Genomic DNA, 23,769 nt, shown 5'->3' with positions numbered 1-23,769 from the left:
CTGTTCTGGTTTTCCAGTAACACTCACACAAACCGCCAAGGAAAATCCTATTGTTTCCCCTGCTCTGATTTTCGCCGGGTAAACGTTGCTTCAGGTTTAGGCAGGCTGTTATTTTCTTATTTTCTCCTCACGCTCTGTGTTGCTGTGGCCTTGAGTGTGCTGCCCACCTGCTCTCCCAGAATGCTTGTTAGGCTCCAATCACACACAGGGGACTGAATGCAGGGTGAGTGCTACAGGGCTGGCCTGCGCTTAATTAGAGAGCTGAAGGTGTCTTCTGTTGTGGTTCCCACACCTGTCCCCCTCACTCCCACCCTCCATCTGTCTCTGTCTGTCTGTCTGCCCCATCCTACTGTCTGCCTGCCCCATCCTACTGTCTGTCTGCCCCATCCTACTGTCTGCCTGTCCCATCCTACTGTCTGTCTGCCCCATCCTACTGTCTGTCTGCCCCATCCTACTGTCTGCCTGCCCCATCCTACTGTCTGTCTGCCCCATCCTACTGTCTGCCTGCCCCATCCTACTGTCTGTCTGCCCCATCCTACTGTCTGTCTGCCCCATCCTACTGTCTGCCTGCCCCATCCTACTGTCTGTCTGCCCCATCCTACTGTCTGTCTGCCCCATCCTACTGTCTATCTGCCCCATCCTACTGTCTGTCTACCCCATGCTACTGTCTGTCTGCCCTATGCTACTGTCTGTCTGCCCCATCCTACTGTCTATCTGCCCCATCCTACTGTCTGTCTACCCCATGCTACTGTCTGTCTGCCCTATGCTACTGTCTGTCTGCCCCATCCTACTGTCTGTCTGCCCCATCCTACTGTCTGTCTGCCCCATACTACTGTCTGCCTGCCCCATCCTACTGTCTGTCTGCCCCATCCTACTGTCTGTCTGCCCCATCCTACTGTCTGCCTGCCCCATCCTACTGTCTGCCTGCCCCATCCTACTGTCTGTCTGCCCCATCCTACTGTCTGTCTGCCCCATCCTACTGTCTGTCTGCCCCATCTGTTTAAACAAGCAGGCCTCTCATGTGTACTTCTTCTGCCATTCGCAGTCTCTCCTTATCTCCCCTCCCATTGTCCTGAATGTAGTCTTGGATCCATGTTTACAGGTCCAGGCTCCGTGAGGGGAACCTTTATCGGGTAGTTGCCTTCAGCAGGGATGCCCGCATCAATTACTGCTGCCATTTGTCACCCTGCATGAGAGCTGAGGGGAGGGAGGGAGGGGGGGGCAGATTCCTTTCTCTTCCAACGAAGAGAAACCAAAGATGAGACTCAGACATGGCTTTCTAGTCACGTGAACAGGCTGTACTGATGAACAAGCAGTAACATGCGCAGTAGTCTTCTTTATTAGTTCGAGGATCATACAGAGGAAGGAATGAGACATGTTACTCTGTACCAACGATTATGAGTCAGCATCCTGGATGATTCATCTCCACCATGATGAAAGGAAACTAAATGTTTCCTATCCCAGTGCAACTTCAGTCAAAACCTTTCATGTGGGAAATAGAGCAATATAATCCTACAGGAGTCGGGGCAAGACGGAATCAAATGATTGACCTGTCAAATGATTGACCTGATGCTCTGAGAGCAGGAGAGAGGTGTAGTTCTCTAAGACATGGTCTCCAGTCATGCCATTAGGGATTCTGAACAGCTGTGAACGTACAGAAAATCACTACCAAATCCGCCCCCCCCCCTACCCTTTCAAATGTCTTCCAGAACCACACTATTCTATCTGATCGAAAGGGATAACGTTGTTGTTGTCGCTGTAGCTGTTGTTGTGACATATCCTAATCCTTCCATCTTTTCGAATCAGATTGATAACTAAATCACGTGGGAATGTGTGTTGGTGCCGTGTGGCATTTCTGCGGTTGTGTAAATGTTGTGTTTCCCCTCCTTCTCTTGTAGGCTTTTCAACCTGCGGATGAGGAGAGACACCTCCCTCTTCTCTCCAGACCTGGTGGTGGACGTGTCAGGAGAAGAGGCCCCGTACGACACCTCCCACATCTACTCAGGAGAGATCTTTGGTAGGTCCAGAGATCAGATCCGGGATGGGGAAATGACGGTGTTTGAATCATGGCGTGGGCACAGTTACCAGATGATAGTTACTAGGGCAACGTCGCATCTGACCAATTTTGTTTATTCACTTTAGCATTTGTCTGCGTGGGCGGTTGGGAGTGTGCGAGCGTGATGTCAGATCGCGTGCGTGTGGGCGGGCTGGAGTTAGATGTGAAAGCCAGGACCTGTTGTGTTGCTGCTTCAGAAAGGTTGTTTATGCGTGTGTAGGATTAGTCAAGTCCCCCCCCCCCCCTTCAGCTGAGCTCTGATGACCAGGAAAGAATCAAGGTGTGTCAGGTCATGTGATCTGTGTGTTTGTGCGGAGCTCTCAGCTCCCTGCTTCCCTGTTCTGGGATGTGGTCCTCCTTGCCCGGCAGACTGAGCCCTGATCACATCAGCTCCATCCAGGCCAGAAGAGAGACAAAGAGGCAGTGTGTAAAAATCTCCAGGACGTGCTGCCTCGTCTATGTCGCAGAAAGAAATTTCTAGAATGGGATTGCAGCAATTTGCTTCTGCACTTTCATAAATGCAGATGAGCAAGGATGCACCATGGTTCTCTGTTATGGATGTAATGGATAATGGATGGCAACACAGAGGAATGTCATTTTAGACTCCATTAAGGAAACTAGTGCAATTCTGGTTAGGCTAGATGTTCAAATTCACCACCTAATCTTCTAAACTGACTCATATTATATAGCACATTGAAACAATAGGCTACCTATGCCGAGAACATTCTGCTGTTTTCAGACAAAACGTCTACCAGGATCCAATTACATTGATGTCATAAAAACTAATTGGCTGTGCACTGATAAGTTTAATTGACAGATTCACTCTGGGTTACTTACGGAATAATTGGTATAGTCAGTAGATGATGTTCACGTCTGACAACCCCTTGATGTACGACAGGAAACCTTTAGGCTTTACTATTCAAATTAAAAACATTTTTTTTTATCCATCTTACCATTATTTGTGGAAGTAAGCAGCTTCTAATATGAGAGACGAAATGTCACGACGTGCTGGTGGTATGGTCCCCTGCAGGCCCTGATTGCTGCTGTCTGCGCTGGAGGAGATTTTTGGGCTGTTGTTAATCTTCCCAGCGGCAGAAGCATGGTAATCATCCTGCAGTCATGTTTTAGCAATACCGCTTGCTGCAGGCGTACAGTAATTGCTGCAACAACAAAGTGCTACAAAAGTGTAATATCTTTGCTAACGCCGTGACCAGAGATTACATGGCCCAGAAATTACATTGCAGTGAATGAGTGAGCAGGGCATTGTTTCTTAACAAGAAGTCATGTATTTCCGACAACAAATAGGCCTGGTTGTTTATCACTTGAAACTCTACTGGGTTGGTGGTAACAACCAGGAAGCAGACTGCCCCATCGGTCCAGCTGGCCTGGCCTGGTCCCTGGGTCTCCACCCGGCCCGGCCGGTGGGCTGCTGGAGGGGACTGAGGAGGGCAGGGAGCCGGGAGCCAGGGAAGTGCTAGGAGAGAACCAGGCGAGAGCAGCCCGCCACCCTCTCCCATTATTTGTGATAAGATGTTGCATTCATTTTCTCATTTATCTCCTCATAAAGAACAGTGGACTCCACTTTTCTTCCAACATCCCACTTAGCACACTGGGGACTAGGTCGTTTAGGAGCTAAATGGGGTCGTTACTGTGGGCTCCATCTCCTCAAGTCCACATAATTGGAGTGAAGCTATTTGGAGCTGAGCTGCAGTGGGGTCTTCAGATTAGATTCCTCACGTGTTATCTCTATGTTACTATATTAACTGTTATAAATGTCTTGTCAGCAGCCCTCAGTTATCCTCTGTAAGTGGGCTCTGGGTATTAGGCAGGAATGTGTGTTTGTGTGTGTGTGTCTCGATTATCTGGTGAAGCAGGCACTGTCTGAAGTTGAAATGCGGCAGGTGGATTGCTCAGGACCCGAAGACGTGCTGTGTCGACTGTTAAGTTGTTTGGCTGAGAGGTTCGAGTTTGCCAAAAATTAATTGATCCAGATTTACAAATACATATAAATACAACCGCGTTGAGCTGCACTAAGTAATGGAATCATGGATCTAACAAGCTGCCAGCAGGCACTGCAATAGCATTTGCCGCCGACAGGCATCGCACTACTTTCCTTAATGGAGTCAAGGTTATCAGTGTCAAAGTTGTTTTTGTTATTGCAATTGACAGTTATTATTCTCACTAACAGCTTTGCAAACATCAGCTAAATGGTCTTCTGTGTAGTACTGTAATATTGTAGCATAGTAACTATTTTAGTTTATATAGAATCCACAGGCTTTTCTCCGGCAGACACCTCTATTTCATTTCTTCCTGCTGGTAGTCTGCCATGTGGCTAATGTAGTGTTAGAGCCTCTACTGGGTCTCCTAATGTGGCCTGGTATGATGTCACACAGCGGATCACTGCTGATCCATCTGGTGTTGAGCAGCTCCAGTAATGCCATGGCTCCCCTGCCCCAGTGGTTCCTGACAAACTTCTTGCAGGGGGGAGGGGAGGGGGGGGGGTGCAGGATGCATGCTGGGACAGCTGTGAGCGAGAGCCGGGCTTCTGCTGTCCTCGTTACCTCCGGTGGAGAGAACAGCATGAGGTGGGGGCCCCCATCCTGGTAATACATCCAAACTGGAGATACTAGCTGCCTGTCAGCCTAAGCTCCCACAGGAAAGAAGCAACCATGGAAACAAAAGCTTCGTAGCTGACATGCTGGAGCAACCGTTAGCAGTGTCGCTTCCGCTACACAGCCGTGGAAAAACATCCTGTTCATCTTCTCCTTCATCGTCACACTCTCTCTCTCTCTCTCTCTCTCTCTCTCTCTCTCTCTCTCTCTCTCTCTCTCTCTCTCTCTCTCTCTCTCTCTCTCTCTCTCTCTCTCTCTCTCTCTCTCTCTCTCTCTCTCTCTCTCTCTCTCTCTCTCTCTCTCTCTCTCTCTCTCTCTCTCCCTCGTCAGAGAGGAGTTGTCTGTTTTCATGAGCGGGTCGTGAAGGGTGGGAGTTCTTCTGCATGTTATCTCTTGTAGGGGTTTGTACTGAAGGTGCTTCCTCTTGACCCCCCAAAAAAGTGAGAAAACATTCCTGTCTTAGTGCATGTGTGCAATACGGGTTGTGTACGGAGGTACTCATGTTCATTTTGGCCTTCTAACTAAGCCTTTGTCTTCCCGTCCCTCCAGGTGAGAAAGGAACTCTGACCCATGGCTCGGTGGTGGCCGGGCGCTTCGAGGGCTTCATCCAGACCCACCAGGGCATGTACTATGTTGAGCCCTCGGAGAGGTACCTCCAAGACAAGGACGTCCCCTTCCACTCTGTCATTTATCACGAGGATGACATCAGTGAGTACACGCCGCGCATTACTGCAAGACGATAAAACACTGCGCTGCTCTGTCAAAGACGGTTGCCCCCTTTACTTTACTCTCCTACTTCTGATCAGAGCTTGGGGGAATAGAAGATGGGACAGTCCTCCTTTAGGTGTTTCTAGACAATGCATCAAGAGGTGAAGTAGGGAGTTAATCCAGTGAATACATTTTATGGACTGGAAGGACTCTTGTAAGGCCGTTTTTGGAAGGGGAACATTCAAAAGCTTTCGTGTGTGTGTGTGTGTACATTGCTGCAGCATGTGGACTTGTAGGCCTTTAACAGGGCAGTAGAATTGTGTCCTCTTTAAATTAAATGAAGAATTGCTAGAGGCGAGGTGTCCTGGAAAAGCCTGTAATCTTCCTCTACAGCCAACATTAAGCTGTTTAGTTCAGGCTACAGGGACAGTTGTCGGAGCCACTGCGGACAGGTTATGTTTGCCATAAGCATCTGGCATTGTTGTGAGTTGCAATGGGCATGACATGGATTATAAATAGTCTAAAAACTTTTAAATGTGCCATGGCAGAACGTTTGATTACCAGCTTGTTGTGTCTGCTAGGCAGAGGTGAGGTATGCATGCTGCTCACTTGCTTGTCCCTGCTTGTCTCTCCGTCCCAGGGCAACCCAAACCTCTTCCTGGAAAGCTCCCATCCTATAGAGGCAACCTATAGAACGCAGCTTTCCAGGAAGAGGTTGGGCCTTACTGCCCTTCGCATACCTCTGCCTCCACCACACACTCTCTACACAGGCATGCACACACGCACAGACACACCCACAGCCTCAAAGTAAATCGATATCAGATCAATAGCTCACTATCCAAGTAGAGATACAATGGACCCAGCAGTTGTTTGGCTTAAGACCTACTCAACAGGGCTTGGTGCTTTTGGTCTTTTTTCTTTGTATTATTATTTTAATAATTATTAGATTTCTTTATTTATTTTTTTTGGGGGGGGGCTTCAAATATTTGCAGGGGGGCAGAGATGTAGTGAAGCAGGACCAGGACACTGCAGCAAGCTACACACCTAAAGGTCAGGGGTCAGAATGTGACCGTCTGGTTGGTGCAGAGTCAGGAAGAGATGCCGGTGCCAGGGAGCAAATTTGCTACCTAAGACACTTCTGGTTTTGGCAGACAGCCACTAATAAGAGCAGAGGTGTCAGAGCGGTCTCAGTCCACCCCCGCCAGGTCACCCAGGGAGGCTCCGGGACTCTCAGCCTGGAAAGAGCAGGACTGCCAGGCAGGCAGGAAGCCTAGCGAGGCCCCCTCCACCCAGCCTGCTGTGCTGCTTAGCCAGGTTCTCATCCTCAGGTCGTGGCTCACTACTGCTGTCCCTACCGACCGCAGCTCCTGGTGCAGAGGCACAGACGGCCCTGACAAGGTCTTTAATCTCACTCCCCTCTCTCCTTTCCCTCCTCTCTCCTTCCTTTATCTCCGAAGTGTTCCAGGGTGTGTGAACACTGATCCTTCATTGCGGGCTCCGAAGCGTTCTCCTCCTATCTCTCCCCCCCCCCCCCTCACACCTTCCCTCATGCGAAGAGACGTTTTCTCACTTCATTGCTTACTGTCGCGTACGAGCGCAAACGCTATCCAGCATGATCCTCTCTCATTCCCAGTCTGAGAGGTGCGTGGAACTAGGGACAGCGCTGTCCCCTCTCTGTCCCTGTCCCTGCCTCTCATATCCGGTGACAATCCGTTATCTGACCCCCTCCGCAGTGACGGAAGGCACAGTGAGTGAAGACCTACACAATGGCTGCTTTGAAGCTCTGGCGGCCTCGCTGCCCGATTCGCCTTTCCTTTGTGTCCTCCTAACATGAACCCAAATCCTTACTGGAGTTCTTCCACTTCCACACCCTACACAGTATGTAGGAGTGCTGACTGCCTGGGTCCCCTTTGTCGTTACGTAAAGCAAAGGTCTGTTATCCTGCCAGATGAAGTCACAGCGCAGCGCAGCGTGGTGGCAGGTTAGGTGGCAGGGCTAGCTCTCTGTCACCGCGAGCACCCTGGAGTGACACACTCTGCACCCTGCTGCCCCCTAGTGATAGGTGGTTGTGAACCCTGACTAACCTTGTTTTCCCGAGTCAAGTCAAAGACGATTATTCAGATATGGACAGTGTGACACAAGGTCATTCCAGACAGTGAAATTATTTGGACATGACAAGGAGCAGCGACGTAGTGGCATGAAAGGCAAATTCAAAGTCTCTGTCTACGGTTCCATTTTGAAGCTGCACTCCCTCCACGCTCATATTAATATCAACCATACCCGTATTTTGGTAGTCTTTTAAAAAAGACAGGCCCTGGAATATATCTAGCAACCCATTAATCAGTGACTCCTGACTCGTCGTTCCTGCTCCTTTTGACAGACTTCAAACACGCACTTCACACACACTCTTCTTGACAAATGAATTCTGCTGCTTTCTTCCTTGTGATAGTTGCTTGAAGAGACTGTGGTGTGGTGTTTCAGAAGACTCTCTTCCTAGGATGCTACCTGAGTGTGTGAAGGACAGACAAATATGGATGAAGGAAGGAACTTGCCTGGGAATGAGGCTGTGACTCCCACGGCCCAGTTCATGACTTCTTCTTTTTACTGCTTCCCGTTCCCCGACTGCTATTTGATTAGCATCTGAATGAGAGGGCATTCACTGCCCGGGACAATGATGGCTTTCTGAGCTCAAATGAAGAACCCATTGTCAGTGGGAAATGCATTGTCGTTGGGCCTCTCCGGTCAGTCCAGCGACCGGCGCAGGACTGTTCTCCTGACCCGACTGCAGGGTGAACAGATTGAGCCCTTGGCACCCCTTACATTCTCCCACAGCCCCATGACCGACGAGGGCACTTTTGGATGACTCATCGTCAAGTGAAGTCAAGCTAAACCAGTAAACCAGCCCACAGAATGGGTCTCGGTCAGTGAAGCCGAATGTTAGCTGAGGCAGGAAAGCGGGCCCGGTACTGGTGTCCTGACTATTAATAGAAGATAGTGCCGGAAGAACAGTTCCCTTGGCAGTTTTCTGCCACTGACGGTGTGAATTAGAATGTCTCCGTTTGTCTCTGAAGGGTGTGAAACACAGTTTGGCTGGCTGGTGTGATGCTGGGGCCAGGGAGCTGTGCGCGTGTTGTGGAGACAGTGTGTGAATCTTCAGAGGAAGACTTTGTCAGGACCAATGTTTGTCCTCTGGAGAGCTGCTTTCCGGAAGGCTCTTGCGTACGTGTTTTTCTTCGCCGTGCGTATTCTTCTGGGGCCAGAGTGTGTGTGTGTGTGTGTGCGTGTGCTTCCTCGCTCAGAGGAGGTGGGAGGTGTTTGTGTCCCTGGTGTCCCTGGTGAGTGGAAGCTGGTGGTGACAGGGGCCTGGCAGTGTGACAGCACTGTGTCCTGCGCCTCTGGACGGCTGATGGACAGGTTCATTTCAGAGGCTTGTAGCACCTCTGTTGAGCCATGTCCAGTCAGACCTGACAACCACCTCTCACACAAACACGCACACACACACACACTCTCTTTCTCTCTCGCTCACGCACGCGCACACACACAACAGCTTCTTGCCTCTCCGCAGGAGACAAAAGAGGAGTACACAAGAGAAGAGCAGTTCTGATTAATGGAGTGTGATGTGTCCTGATGTCTGAGGGAGTCAGCTGTTGAACACAACTGAAGGAGCTGGCCTCCAGTAACTGGATGGGACAGGCGCGCACTTGGCAGTCCGTCTGAACTGACCCGCCACACCTGTAATTACACCATCGCAGGATCGCAATTGATTCCGCGAGAGCGCTCTTGTGTGTTCCGGTCGCAATTAGGGAGCTTTGCGTATTGACCGGGAGAACGCTATCGACAGCGTCTTGCGCAGCTATGTCCGAGGGATGACGGTGGGGGTGAGGGTGGAGACGACGTCTGCAGAAGCCCAGTCAGCACCCTCTCTCTCCAGGGGGTAGCTGGGGCCAGGCAGGTCACACAGCAGGACACGCCCACTCCGCTGGATACCTCTCTGATATGTGATGGATTACACACTATTTATATGATCCCATCGGATATTGATTTGTGAATACAATGTGATTTTGGTACCCTCCAAACACTTAACGAATGTTAATCCCTCCGTACTAGCAGCAGTGTATGGCTGTACAGTGTGCTGAGTGTTGGGTTGTACTGTGTGTTGAGTGTAGGGCTGTACAGTGTGCTGAGTGTAGGGCTGTACAGTGTGCTGAGTGTAGGGCTGTACAGTGTGCTGAGTGTTGGGCTGTACTGTGTGTTGAGTGTAGGGCTGTACAGTGTGCTGAGTGTAGGGCTGTACAGTGTGCTGAGTGTAGGGCTGTACAGTGTGCTGAGTGTTGGGCTGTACTGTGTGTTGAGTGTAGGGCTGTACAGTGTGTTGAGTGTAGGGCTGTACAGTGTGTTTTGTAGGGCTGTACAGTGTGCTGAGTGTTGGGCTGTACTGTGTGTTGAGTGTAGGGCTGTACAGTGTGCTGAGTGTAGGGCTGTACAGTGTGTTGTGTAGGGCTGTACAGTGTGCTGAGTGTAGGGCTGTACAGTGTGCTGAGTGTAGGGCTGTACAGTGTGTTGTGTAGGGCTGTACAGTGTGTTGTGTAGGGCTGTACTGTGTGTTGAGTGTAGGGCTGTACAGTGTGTTGTGTAGGGCTGTACAGTGTGCTGAGTGTAGGGCTGTACAGTGTGCTGAGTGTAGGGCTGTACAGTGTGCTGAGTGTAGGGCTGTACAGTGTGTTGTGTAGGGCTGTACTGTGTGTTGAGTGTAGGGCTGTACAGTGTGTTGTGTAGGGCTGTACAGTGTGCTGAGTGTAGGGCTGTACAGTGTGCTGAGTGTAGGGCTGTACAGTGTGCTGTGTAGGGCTGTACAGTGTGCTGAGTGTAGGGCTGTACAGTGTGCTGAGTGTAGGGCTGTACAGTGTGCTGAGTGTAGGGCTGTACAGTGTGTTGTGTAGGGCTGTACAGTGTGCTGAGTGTAGGGCTGTACAGTGTGTTGTGTAGGGCTGTACAGTGTGTTGTGTAGGGCTGTACAGTGTGCTGAGTGTAGGGCTGTACAGTGTGTTGTGTAGGGCTGTACAGTGTGCTGAGTGGGTTATTCTGTCCTGGGTTTGAGCTGCAGGCTCAGGTATATGAGCCTCAGCCAGCGGGGCTGGAGCCCTGGGGACAGGAGATGGCTCACTTATCCTGCAATCCTCATTAGACACACTCTCTCTCACACACTCGCAGTATTAGTCTCTCTCACGCAGGCACATGGTGCATATTCTCCCTCCTCTGCTCTTCTCTGCTAGTTCTACCACACAGCATAGTTAGTCCAGTGGAGCTTTCAGGGTCGGCTGACACTGCACCCCTCTCCTGGACCAGAGAGCCCGTCATGGTGATCTCCAGACCTTGGGCTCAATCCTCTGCCTCCTACCCTGGTCCAGCTCTGGGCTTTCCAACGGGGGCTCTCATAAGTAGATCTGTGAACTTGTGCACGGGGTAATGTCATTTGTCCCTGTAGCAGGGCTGTATTCCGGAGGAGATCTGCCTGTTGGGTGGTTGTATCAGGAGCTGGCAGGTTGAGTGGGTTTCTCCACCCAGCATGCTGCTTCCTCAGAGTGGAAGGGCACCCACCACCCAGCTGCAGCCACTGGTTAGATATGTCACCGCCTGACGTGGTTTGATTAGTGAGAGTGCACTTGTCCTCAACGATAATGCCTTTAGCCGTAGATCTGGACGGACTGCTGCATGTTTAAAAGAGGCACACGAGGAACCTCTGATGTTTTTTCTCCAGCCCTCCTGCTAGCCTCCTCACCCAGGCCTGGGCTCCTGTCCTGCCTGGTAACTGTGGCTGGCTAGCCTGAGGCTGGCCCAGTATGTAGCTGTCTGCCCCCCTTGGAGACGTCCTCCTGTCGCCAGGCACCAGAGGAAGTAGTGAGGAATGAACTTCCCACATGGCAGGCATTGGAATTTATACAAATCACTGGGATCCGTTTTTGGTTTGAATGTATCGATGGTCTGTGGTAGACCAGTCTATTGTTCTTGTCTGTATTGATTTAGATTAGTTTAGGAGGCCTAATTCCCCCAAAAGCTTTGAATGTTCCACTCATGAATGTCCTGTAGTGATGTGGAGCATGCTTCTGTCTGCACAATGCGGGGCTATCTGTCATGTACTGTTCACCAGGCCCTGTAACAGTACTGTTCACCAGGCCCTGTAACAGTACTGTTCACCAGGCCCTGTAACAGTACTGTTCACCAGGCCCTGTAACAGTACTGTTCACCAGGCCTGTGACAGTACTGTTCACCAGGCCCTGTAACAGTACTGTTCACCAGGCCCTGTAACAGTACTGTTCACCAGGCCCTGTAACAGTCCTGTTCACCAGGCCCTGTAACAGTACTGTTCACCAGGCCCTGTAACAGTACTGTTCACCAGGCCCTGTGACAGTACTGTTCACCAGGCCCTGTGACAGTACTGTTCACCAGGTCTGTGACAGTACTGTTCACCAGGCCCTGTAACAGTACTGTTCACCAGGCCTGTAACAGTACTGTTCACCAGGCCTGTAACAGTACTGTTCACCAGGCCTTTGACAGTACAGCAGGCTCACTGTCATGACACTGGAGAGGGAGACAGCTTTGTTCTGGGTAAAGAGCAGACAAGGGTGAATGGAGGATTATTCTTTCAATTAGTGTTGGCTCGGTGTAAGGCCTTGTTCTTCCGGGGGAGAAAGATAGAGAAGAAAGACCTGAACGAGACCCTATCGTGGCTTAGGGAAATGGGGCCCCTGTCAGAGCTGCTCCCTAATTAACTGCAGCTTCTCACTTCCCTCCCTGTCTTCCCAGTACCAATTGTTATTCTTAGAAATGTATCAGACAAACACACGCAAATGCAAACACACACACAAAGAAACAAGCCATGTCATGTGTCATCCGTGGCACTGGTATTTATATCATTTATGTTTTTGTAAAGCCTGGTTTAGTAGAGACCCTCCTCTGTGTGTTCCTCTCATCTTTCTCATGTGACCAGCTGTCGTCTGTAATCCTGTCATCTTCTTCTCCTGTGCAGAATACCCCCATAAGTACGGGTCTGAGGGGGGCTGTGCGGACCACTCTGTGTTTGAGAGGATGAAGAGGTACCAGGTGTCTGCAGTGAAGGCAGAGAAGGTGAGCTCCAGCACCTCTCCTGTCCCCCCCCCCCCCACCTCCCAACACCACCACCATTACGTTTCACCGCAGTAGGCCCACTTGACGCAACCTATCATTACATGTTCAATTCTACTTGCTTATTTAAACCCCTCTGAGCTCCAGTCGATGTCTCCTTGCGTGTGCATGCTCTGGGTAGAACCACAGCCAGTCTGCTGCACTATCCTGATCAGGAAAACATGGAAGGCTACAAGGCTCAGTGTTGTTCAAGCCAGCAGGATCCTTCCATTGTGTCTGACTCCACAGAGCTGTCAGCAGTGGATGCCTGAGGAGAAGGATGATGTCGATGATAATCTGGCATGCATGCTCTCTCTCTTTCGGGGGAATGACTCACACTGGAAGTGTGACCTGGAATTCCCCCCATATAATTCCTCATGTTCTGGAAGGCTTCCATCTGCTGCCTCCAGGCCGGAGACTGCCCCCCCCCCCCCCCCCCCTCCGTCCGTCTATCTCTACTCCCTCTCTCTGCTCCCTTTCTCTCTTTCTACTCTCTTTATTCTCTCTCTACTCACTGTCTACTCTCTCTACGCTCTTTGTCTATCGTTCTCTCTACTGTCTTTCTCTCTCTCTGTCTCTCTGTCTCTCTCTCCTCTCCTCTCTCTCATGGTGTGTGCTGCTGGTTGTTGCTGCAGGACTCCAGCAGTGTGCTGGAGGAGGAGGAGGAGAGGTCTCCTGGCCCGGTGGTCCTGAGGAAGAAGAGGGCGGCCCAGGCAGAGAAGAACACCTGCCAGCTCTTCATCCAGACCGACCACCTCTTCTTCAAATACTATGGCACCAGAGAGGCTGTCATTGCGCAGGTACACACGCTCACACACACACACATGCTCACACACACCCTCACTCACTCACTCACTCACACACCCTCACTCACTCACTCACACACCCTCACTCACTCACTCACACACCCTCACTCACACACCCTCACTCACTCACTCACTCACTCACTCACTCACTCACTCACTCTGGAGACGGGGCATCTAGATTTGTGTTTGCCAGCAGTCTGATGATTTGGCTCACTGTTACCAGCCGTGCAGGCTCCGTCTGATAGAACGAGTGAGTAACTTTTCAAAGTTAGGAGAACGCTGCCTTCTGCAGACACGGGGGACATGAGAGGAGAGAGAGCTGACGGACGAGTTTGTTCTGTAGACCCAGGTGGGGATAGAGACAGGGTCAGAACGCTGGTGTGAGTTGTTTGTGTGAGTTGTTGTTGTGGAGAAACACTCACAAAGCAGCAGCACCGCACAGAGATATTTATTGGACTTCAAGTGTGGATTCAATCTAACACCCGGGAACACAAGTTCATTTCCATCAGGCAGTTCTCAAGTAATTCGAGAGAACATGCAGCTATGTCCTTGGCAAGTGGATGATTGTATTATTTCATGTTATCCTGGGTGTGGGTATATGTCTGCGCTTCTCTCCGCTGTAGTTCTGCTCCTAACCTCTTGGCCGATTTGCTCCGCAGATCTCCAGCCACGTGAAGGCCATCGACTCGATTTACCAGAGCACAGACTTCCTGGGAATCCGCAACATCAGCTTCATGGTCAAGAGGATCAGGGTGAGTGGGCGCAGAGAGCCGAACCTGGTGGACAGGACCCACCCTTTCTCTCCAACTGCTGCCTTTTCCGGTCAGTCTTAGGTTTGTGTGTGACTTGATCAGTATTCCTGCACACACTCTCTGCTAGGGACATGATAAATCCTTCCCATCATCAGGTGAGTGCCAGCTGCCATTTTAAAGTGGGAGCCCTGGGCCCTTCTCCAAAAATCCATTTCAAACACCTTTCTCTAGGGCTAAGGACACGACGACTTTTGAATTGGAATGATTCCTCCAGCTCCGCGGCATGTCCTCCTTCGTCTCCGAACAACACGTCGGCGTGGTTTACCTTTGTCTCCGCGTCATTGTTCCATGCGCTGTCCTTCGCGTGTTTGAATGCTCCTCTGTACACCAGAGGGACTCTCTCTCCTCACCTCTCTCCTCTGTACACCAGAGGGACTCTCTCTCTCCTCACCTCTCTCCTCTGTACACCAGAGGGACTCTCTCTCCTCACCTCTCTCCTCTGTACACCAGAGGGACTCTCTCTCTCCTCACCTCTCTCCTCTGTACACCAGAGGGACTCTCTCTCCTCACCTCTCTCCTCTGTACACCAGAGGGACTCTCTCCTCACCTCTCTCCTCTCCTCCCGCCTTCTCCTCCGCAAATGTCTCTTTGGGATCCCCCAACGTCCGTGCCTGCCTAACGGCCCTGCACGCTTCTGTTCAGATCAACACCACCACGGACGAGAAGGACAAGACCAACCCCTTCCGCTTCGCCAACATCGGTGTGGAGAAGTTCCTGGAGCTGAACTCGGAGCAGAACCACGACGACTACTGCCTGGCCTACGTGTTCAGCGACAGGGACTTTGACGACGGCGTGCTGGGCCTGGCGTGGGTCGGCGCTCCATCAGGTATAACACGCACGCACTCACACACACACACGCAGCTCGTCTTACTGGAAGCGTGTATCGGGTGTCGTAGAGCTGACCGTCTCAGCTTTGTGCTGAGTAGTCCAGTTCCCAGTTCCCAGCCCTGGGACTGCAGAAGGCATCTGTGAGTCTCTCCCGTAAGGCTCCCAGTATCAGTAATGGAATCACTCCGCTGGGAGAAACCAATGCTGCACTACAGCGTCTCTCCTCTGTCCTACCAAATCTTGATGCTGATGATTATCATGGGAACGGGGAATGAATCTTCCACAGGCCTCAGAAGCTCCATTAACCTTGGCCACTGCCCCTACTCATGTGCTGTTCCATCTCAGTCACTCCTATCAGCCAGTCCTCCCCCTCCCTCTCCCCCTCCCTCTCCCCCTCCCTCTGCCCTGTCCCGCGACGAGAGCCTCTCGTTTCATTTTCCGAGGCTGTGGGTGAGGGAGGCGAGATTTACAATAGCATCTTCACCACGCTGTTTCGCTTTTAAAATGATTTCCCTTTTTTTTTCTTTTTTTTTTTTTCGTTGCTGTGGATTTTTTTTTCTTACACCGTCAGCATTTTTCTCCCTATGATTTCCACCTGTCCTCTGGAGTTAGTCAAAAGTGCAGCCGGCACTTTTCCCTGCCTGCCAGCTTCAGACGAGGACTAAAGAGCCCGTCTCCCAGCCTGCCCCACACCCCCCAAAGCACTGTTGTCAGAAGTAGATGCAGAGTTCATTGAAGCATTGGGACAAACCTCTCCCTCCCCCCCCCCTCTCTCACTGTCTCTCTTTCACTATCTCTCTCTCTTTCTTTCTGATCTCCTCCAGTCTGCTGTGTTTGGTGACAGCCTGTCAGGCTGCAGTCAGCATATTGAGGTCCGGGAGATGGAAGAAATCAATGGGGCAGCCGCAACAAACACACACTAATGACCCTGTCAGAGTTGCAGTCTACTACACACACACACGCACGCGCACTGCCAAGGAATCCTAGAACTACCTCGCGCCTCTGAATGAATAATTCACACTAGAATATCAGCGTCTTGAGTGGGAGAAGAGTCTAGCCTTACAGTAGAGGCCGAGGTCAGCGCACATCCAGCAGTTCCTCAACAGTGTGAGGGGTCAGACAGTCTGTCCCATTCAGAGGTCAGGGAGAAGAAGCGAGCCACTGGACTGTGGCACGGCTCTCCAGCCCACGGAGCAGGAACTGTGATTAAGTCCTGCCTCCACGCCCAGGACGGAGATAAAAATCAACAACAACAAACGCTCGGGCCGATCGATATGGGCAAATTAGCAATGTTCTAAGCAGGCTCCATCGATCCGGATAGTGTGGGGGTGGGCAGAATGGGGAATAGATCCAAAACGGAGAGGGAGAGGAGCGAGGGTAGAGGAAGGGAGATGGCGTGAGAGAGGGGAAGAATAAGAGAGAGAGAATATAGGTAGAAAGATGGTGCCGTGGGTCTGGATGTCTCAGTCTTCAGCAGGGAGAAGTGTGCAGGGACCCACAGGGACTTTCATTAGGCCTCAGTACTGAGCTCTTATTGCATTTGGCCCATTACTGCCTACACACCAGGGGCTCCAGTCAGTCTTGCACACATACAAAGTGGTGGTGTGAAGGTATTGTGGACTGGTCTAGCATGTCTTCCTCATTGCAGAGGTTTTCCACCCGAAAGGAGGTATTCATACCTCCCTCGACGTCCTGGGCCTCACACACACACACCCTGTTTGGGCTTGGGGTGGAGCAGGGGGGAGTGGAGGCGGCCAGCCAGACATTTTCCGATAAGGACAGGAACCTTGAGGGACTTCGCTTTCCTTCATCCTCCTCTCCTTCATTCCTTTTCTGCCTCCCTTTTCAACACTGCGCATAGAGCCATCTGTACTATGAACAGGAGCACTGCTCTATTCAAATTAAAACGTGTGAAAAAATGTCATCCTCCAACAGAATGGAAGAACTAAAAAAAGCTTCACAGTTTATTTTTCACAGTGAAATTTGCGTTGTGTAGGCATCCAATTCGAGTTTGTGAAAGCGTTCCCCCGCTCGAGAAAGCGAGGGTGGGGGCGGAGCGGCAGGATCGGTGGCTCTGTGACCGTGCAGCAGTGCCCTTGAGGCACCCTGGGCTGTCACTCCCCCCTGGGGGCATATACAGCACCACCTGGCTCCTCTGCTGGCCTTGGACTGTCTGCTCTGCCAGGGCTCAAACCCCCCTCCACACCCTCCTCCCCACCTCCCTCCACACCTCTCTCCACCCACTCCCTCCACTCCACACTCCACCCCCCCTCCACACCCCGCCCCGGTCCCTCAGGGCAAAACAGCTCCAAATGAACAACCCCCCTGCCCTTACCAGCAAATCAGACTTCTTGTTGACGTATTAGAAAACAACCACAGCATGCAGGGAGATGGGTTGTTTGATGAGTGCACTGGTGTTGTCCAGGGTGTGTGTGTTGGCCTGACCCCTGGCCTCCCTCGGTTGGGGTGCTGTCGTGCTGAAGGCCTGCCTCGTGTGTCCTGTGTTGACAGGAAGCTCCGGGGGCATCTGTGAGAAGAGTAAGCTGTACTCTGACGGCAAGAGGAAGTCCCTGAACACAGGCATCATCACCGTGCAGAACTACAACTCCCACGTGCCTCCCAAGGTCTCCCACATCACCTTCGCCCACGAGGTCGGACACAACTTTGGATCCCCGGTGAGGACTGGACTGGCTCTGGCCTTGGTTGTTCAACACGCTAGTCTGTAACACACACACACACACACCCCTCACATTCTTCACCTAATGGGAGACATTTGGGGAGGGAAGGAAGAGCGGATTTATGAACCGTGCGCGTGTGTGTGTGCGTGTGTGCGTGCGTGCAGCATGACTCGGGCACAGAGTGCACCCCGGGAGAGTCTAAGGCCCAGGAGAAGAAGGAGCAGGGGAACTACATCATGTACGCCCGGGCCACCTCAGGAGACAAGCTCAACAACAACAAGTTCTCCATCTGCAGCGTGCGCAACATCAGCCAGGTGCTGGAGAAGAAGAGGGCCAACTGCTTTGTCGGTATGGGCCCACTTTGGCACGTTTGTGTGTGGATGTAACCATGCCCCGGAGGTAGAAAGCATGAGTAAAGTGTGGGCGTGTGTGTGTGTGTGTGCGCGCAGAGTCCGGCCAGCCCATCTGTGGTAATGGCCTGGTTGAGGCAGGAGAGCAATGTGACTGTGGCTACAGTGACCAGTGTAAAGACCAGTGCTGCTACAATGCGAACGAGGCTGACGGCAAGAAGTGCAAACTCAAGCCTGGTCAAATCTGCAGGTCAGTACTCATGTATTGATTTATAGCTCTTGTTGTATATACATTTGGATACACAGATGGGTTAGATGGACTGGACTGTAGTATTGTCTTATAGGAAAATAGGAAAGTGTCTTAAAATGACTTGTGTGTGTGTCCAGTCCCAGCCAAGGCCCTTGTTGCACACCAGAGTGCACCTTTAAGGGCACCAACGACAAGTGCAGAGATGATTCGGAGTGTGCCCACCAGGGCATGTGTAACGGTGCCACAGCCCAGTGCCCCACCTCTGAGCCCAAGGCCAACTTCACCGCCTGCCACGGAGAGACGCAAGTCTGCCTCAACGGGGTGAGCGCTGTCCCTGTGTCTCCCGCCACCGAGACACAATCCCAACAATCCCAACCTCACACGGGTGATGACACACTTTCTCCCCCCCCCCCCCTTTCTCCTCTCTCCTCTCCTCCGGCCCTCTCCTCTCATCCCCCTCTCCCCCCCTCTCCCTCAGGGCTGCTCTGGCTCCATCTGTGAGAAGTATGGTCTGGAGGTGTGCACCTGTGCCAGCACGGAAGGCATCGACGAGACGGAGCTGTGCCACGTCTGCTGCATGGAGAAAGGTACGTCTCGCCAACGTCTGCACACAAACCTCTCAGGCTACACCACCACTGAACGGCCAAGTGCCATGTCCTTGTTGTCCCGCTGTTCTTCATCGATGCTGTAGGAGGCTGTGCTGGCCACGTAAACACAGGTTCCGAGGTTACATCCGGCAGCGAGGCGGTCGGGGACAGCTAGAACGGAGGAGTGAAGTGAACAGCCTCCTCATCCTGCTCTTCTCCTTGCTCTCTCTCCCTCCTCTCTCCCTCCTCTCTCCCTGCTCCCCCCCACCTCCCACCTCTCCCTGCAGCAAATCCCAACACCTGCAGCAGCACCGGCTCTGCGAAGTGGGTCCGCTTCTTCAACAAGACGGTCACCACGCTGCAGCCCGGATCCCCCTGCAACGACTTCAAGGGCTACTGTGACGTGTTTATGAAGTGTCGCCTGGTGGACGCCGACGGGCCTCTGGCCAGGCTAAAGAAGGCCATCTTCAACGCGGAGCTCTACGAGAACATAGCAGAATGGATAGTGGTGCGTGTTCAAGGTCTACATTCTACACGATAACTGGTCGTTTCGTCGAGTTCCTATGAAAGTGTATTTTCTGGTTTTGTTGATATGTGTATATTTTTGGTAGATGAGTAATGCCGTGCGTTGGGTGTTTTTTCCAGGCTCATTGGTGGGCAGTGCTGCTGATGGGCATCGCCCTCATCATGCTGATGGCTGGCTTCATAAAGATCTGCAGTGTCCACACACCCAGCAGCAACCCCAAACTGCCCCCACCCAAGCCCCTGCCAGGTACACAACACACACACTCACCTGGCTAAACACGACACACTCACCTGGCTAAACACGACACACTCACCTGGCTAAACACGACACACTCACCTGGCTAAACACGACACACTCACCTGGCTAAACACGACACCCTCACCTGGCTAAACACGGCACACTCACCTGGCTAAACACGGCACACTCAACTGGCTAAACACGACACACTCACCTGGCTAAACACGACACACTCACCTGGCTAAACACGACACACTCACCTGGCTAAACACGACACACTCACCTGGCTAAACACGGCACACTCACCTGGCTAAACACGACACACTCACCTGGCTAAACACGGCACACTCACCTGGCTAAACACGGCACACTCAACTGGCTAAACACGGCACACTCAACTGGCTAAACACGACACACTCACCTGGCTAAACACGACACACTCACCTGGCTAAACACGACACACTCACCTGGCTAAACACGGCACACTCACCTGGCTAAACACGACACACTCACCTGGCTAAACACGACACACTCACCTGGCTAAACACGACACACTCACCTGGCTACACACGACACACTCACCTGGCTACACACGACACACTCACCTGGCTAAACACGACACACTCACCTGGCTAAACACGACACACTCACCTGGCTACACACGACACACTCACCTGGCTGGAGTACGATATTCTTTCTCTCAAGGTAAATTAGAAAAACCTTGAAATAACCCGTGAGTACAGCCGGTGTGCAGGTGCCCCGTACCACAGAGACACGAGCTGTGTGGTGGAGCAGTGTGTGACCCAGCTCTCTCTCTCTCTCCCCCCCCCTCCCAGGCACCCTGAAGAGGAGGAGAGCCCAGCAAGCCCAGGCCCAGGCCCAGCAGCAGCGCCACCGCCAGCCCAGAGAGAACTACCAGATGGGCCAGATGAGACGCTGATCACACCCCTGGGACCCTCTTTGCCTTGGTTCTTCCTAGTGCCTACAGTGGGAACACTTCACTCCAAAGAGTTACCTGTACCAACCATTGCAACAACCCAACCCGCCCATCCGCAAACTTTCAAACTGGCATCAGAACTTATTCCAGTGGACCATATCGTCCGGTCCAGGACCTAACAAACGTCCTCAGAACCACCACCGAGGGAGCCAGCCAGGCTGTGGTTTGTTCACACAGCTTTGACAGAAGAAAAAAAACTAGTTAAAAAAGAAAAAAGAAAAGAGAAAAAAAAAAATATATATAACGATTTTAGTTCTGGGTGAGGGACGGGACGAGAAAATCTTCAGTTGTTCTGTGGTCTTTATCTTTTTCTTCCAAACGCTTCTTTTCTACCGGAGCGCAGAGGAGAGTGGACGTGCATGGTGGCAGCACCTGTCTTCCTCTGTCCACTTCCTTCACCTCTCCTCTCCTCTCTGAAATGCTGCCCTCTGGAGCAGGACAGCAGGACTGCAGCCACATTGGTTAATGCTGCCACCAGGGCCAGGCAATCAGACATTGGAGTGGAAAAAGACTTATTTTGCCAATGTATTTGTTTTCAATCAAAGCGAAAAAAAAAAAAAAAAAAAAAAGATCTAAATCGCAGGCTTTTTCTTTTTTAAAGCACATGTTCTTTCCGCGTGCAAATGCGTGTACAGTTCTTACGATATCGTTTTTTCTTTGTATCACATGCAATTTAGATTTACCTGCTGTCTAAGATTATTTACTGTTTTAATTCACTTTCTCAGGATTAATGAAACAGCAAACAGATGTTAGTAACGGATGGCCCGGTGATGATCTTTGGTGTAGAACAGCCTTCCTGAGAAGTCTACATCAGCTGCATGTCAGACCCCGGAGCCTTCTCTGTTCTGTGGTACCTGCGTGGATGGACGTCTGTCCTTTAGGGACTGGCGTGGGACGCGAGAGGTGTGGATGACGCTGAACAAGACGAAGCCAGTGGTGTGAGTGTGATGTGGAGAGACGCCACCTGGATGCTGTGTTCCACCCGTCAGGCTGCTGGAATGTTTGTAGGAGCGAATGTGATTGGGTATAGCCGGTGGGAGGTGTCATACACAGCTTCCCTTCTAGATTCAGAGATGAGATTACATTAGGCTGGAAATAACGTTTTTTTTTTTTTTTTTTTTTTTCATCGTCTTCTTCTCTTTTTTTTCTCTTTTTTTTTCTTAATCATATGACACATTTTTCTGTTCGATTGCTTTGCTTTTTGTCTACGTCTATCATAGAACAACCACTATATACAGCAGATGTTCTCGTCTGTTGATCATTTGAAAGGAGGGCAAATGAGGACAGGGGGAAGGAGGTGGAGGGGTGGGGGGGGGGGGGGATCACCAGTGCTTTAAGTGGGCGTGCTGGCTGGTGCTACAACCTACGACTGCTCCCCTCTGATAGCGCTATCATCATATCCTAGCAGTCCCAGGGCCCACAGCTGGGGAGCTGACTGGTGCATGGAGGGCAGTTAGACCGAGCAGTCACACAGCACTGCCCTGCCACTCTGGGGATGCTCATACTGGCCGCCCACCCTGAATGTTGCCATGAGCTACCTTACACGCACAGCCAGTAAGGCTCATCCGGGTTAGGGTTAGGCCAGCTTGAGGAGCCCCTCTTCATTTTTGGCATGTTTTAGGTATGTGATTTAACGGCTTGCCAGATGAAGAACTTGGATGGCTTTAATGTGATTGTGGTTTTTAAATGTATTTTTTTCTTGTGGAGGGGGGTGGGGGGTGTTTGTGTGTTTTTTTGGGACAACTGTTTGTTGTTGGAGGAATTGTATTGATTGATGAAACCTTGAAAGTCGCTTGTTGTGACTGATGTCTGGCTGATGTTATATCTGATAGTGACATTTAAAGGGGCAACCAATCAACTCTTTTCAGATCATCACTATTCATTCCTCCAACACCATTTTCCTTACCCTTTTAATCAAGTGATATGCATGTCCTTCACCTCTCCCAAACTAACCCAAACCAGAAGGTCAGTTCAAATGATTAGACCCTTCAATGCCTAGTCTTAGCCTTCTACAGGTATACATAAAGATTTAAACATGTGCCTGACTGGAGTGGGCCCTGATCTCCTCTAAGCCCATCACGGCACCACCGTCTGTAAGTCAGTGGAGTGTCAGCTGCACTCAGCCAGCAGAGAACAGTCAAGGTCAAATGTTCAACTCCCAGGGGAGGATATCCTGTCAGGCTGCCCTGAGGACCTGTGGAAGAGAGGTTGGAGGGAACAGATTGGCTCTGCCTGACCTCAGCTCTCTCCAGCCTCAGAGGCCGGCGTTGCTGTCTGCAACGCGTCAACTTGACTTGCGGAAGGGAGAGGACCGGGGATATGCTAACTTCCTGTGTTCACCCGTTGTTGATTGTCAGGACGCGAGTGGTCAAAGTTGTTATCTTGTCACCATGCTTTCTGAATAGTTACTGGAGAATGAGCAAGTCTGGAGCTAACCCTGTTTTTTAGTTCTAATACAGTTGTTCTATGGCTATGTAATAGATACATATCTATTATCAACAGTACTAGGTACAAAACAAAAGACAGTGTTAAGACCAGCAGGCCTCCTTCCCAACAGTGGCACACAGAGTGATACACTGTCATGATGACAGGGCATCCATGCCATGGATCAATGTTCATTATCTTCAAGAAAGCTTGTCAGACCAAGGCAAAATCCTCCTTTGATTCCAAATTGTATTTTATTTGTTCTTTCTGTTTGTGGGAATGGGTTTCTGTCTCTGGATGATAAGGAATGTCATTGTCTTCAGCATAAGTGATGCTCATTTGATCTTGATCCTCACGAATGATTATTCTCTGATTCTTTTCTTTTAGTTTCTGTGGTATGGTTTGGGTAAGAGGTGTATAGGGAAATTCTCTTAACTAGATTTGTTCTTCTTTCTCATACACTGAAATGTTACGAGTGATTCTAAAATGAAAAAAGTAAAATACTACTGTCTGATTTAATGTCCACTGTGTTTTATACAGTATATTCCATTTGCTTTTCATTCGTTGTTTTAGTTATTTTTCAGTTTCAGCTAAATTAGGCCTTTTTTTTCTTCTTTTTTTACAAAAAAATGCTAAAGGTATTGTCCAAAGTTTTTGTTATTTTTTAATTACATGAAATGCATTAATAAAAATAGACTTGATCAAAAATGCATACCGGAATCGCGGTTCGTCATTGT

General features: G+C 50.8%; 1 protein-coding gene across 1 annotated transcript in view; it reads left to right on the top strand.

Moving 5' to 3' along the window:
* The window catches only part of adam10a (ADAM metallopeptidase domain 10a), a 57,896-nt gene extending 34,144 nt beyond the window's left edge, over window positions 1-23,752 (top strand). The window contains exons 3-16 of the mRNA XM_067248462.1: window positions 1,899-2,017; window positions 5,218-5,376; window positions 12,404-12,501; window positions 13,173-13,337; window positions 14,003-14,095; window positions 14,798-14,981; window positions 17,495-17,658; window positions 17,826-18,009; window positions 18,111-18,261; window positions 18,399-18,582; window positions 18,740-18,848; window positions 19,136-19,356; window positions 19,494-19,620; window positions 20,448-23,752. Coding sequence (XP_067104563.1) covers window positions 1,899-2,017; window positions 5,218-5,376; window positions 12,404-12,501; window positions 13,173-13,337; window positions 14,003-14,095; window positions 14,798-14,981; window positions 17,495-17,658; window positions 17,826-18,009; window positions 18,111-18,261; window positions 18,399-18,582; window positions 18,740-18,848; window positions 19,136-19,356; window positions 19,494-19,620; window positions 20,448-20,551 — 2,062 coding nt within the window. The 3' untranslated portion in view covers window positions 20,552-23,752. The remainder of the gene's footprint in view (window positions 1-1,898; window positions 2,018-5,217; window positions 5,377-12,403; window positions 12,502-13,172; window positions 13,338-14,002; window positions 14,096-14,797; window positions 14,982-17,494; window positions 17,659-17,825; window positions 18,010-18,110; window positions 18,262-18,398; window positions 18,583-18,739; window positions 18,849-19,135; window positions 19,357-19,493; window positions 19,621-20,447) is intronic.
* The last annotated feature ends 17 nt before the right edge of the window (window positions 23,753-23,769 follow it).

This window comes from Osmerus mordax, chromosome 13, assembly GCF_038355195.1.
Source record: "Osmerus mordax isolate fOsmMor3 chromosome 13, fOsmMor3.pri, whole genome shotgun sequence".
Classification (NCBI taxonomy): Eukaryota; Metazoa; Chordata; class Actinopteri; order Osmeriformes; family Osmeridae; genus Osmerus; species Osmerus mordax.
Note: the sequence above shows the minus strand (reverse complement) of the source record. Positions and strands in the feature narration are given on the sequence as shown.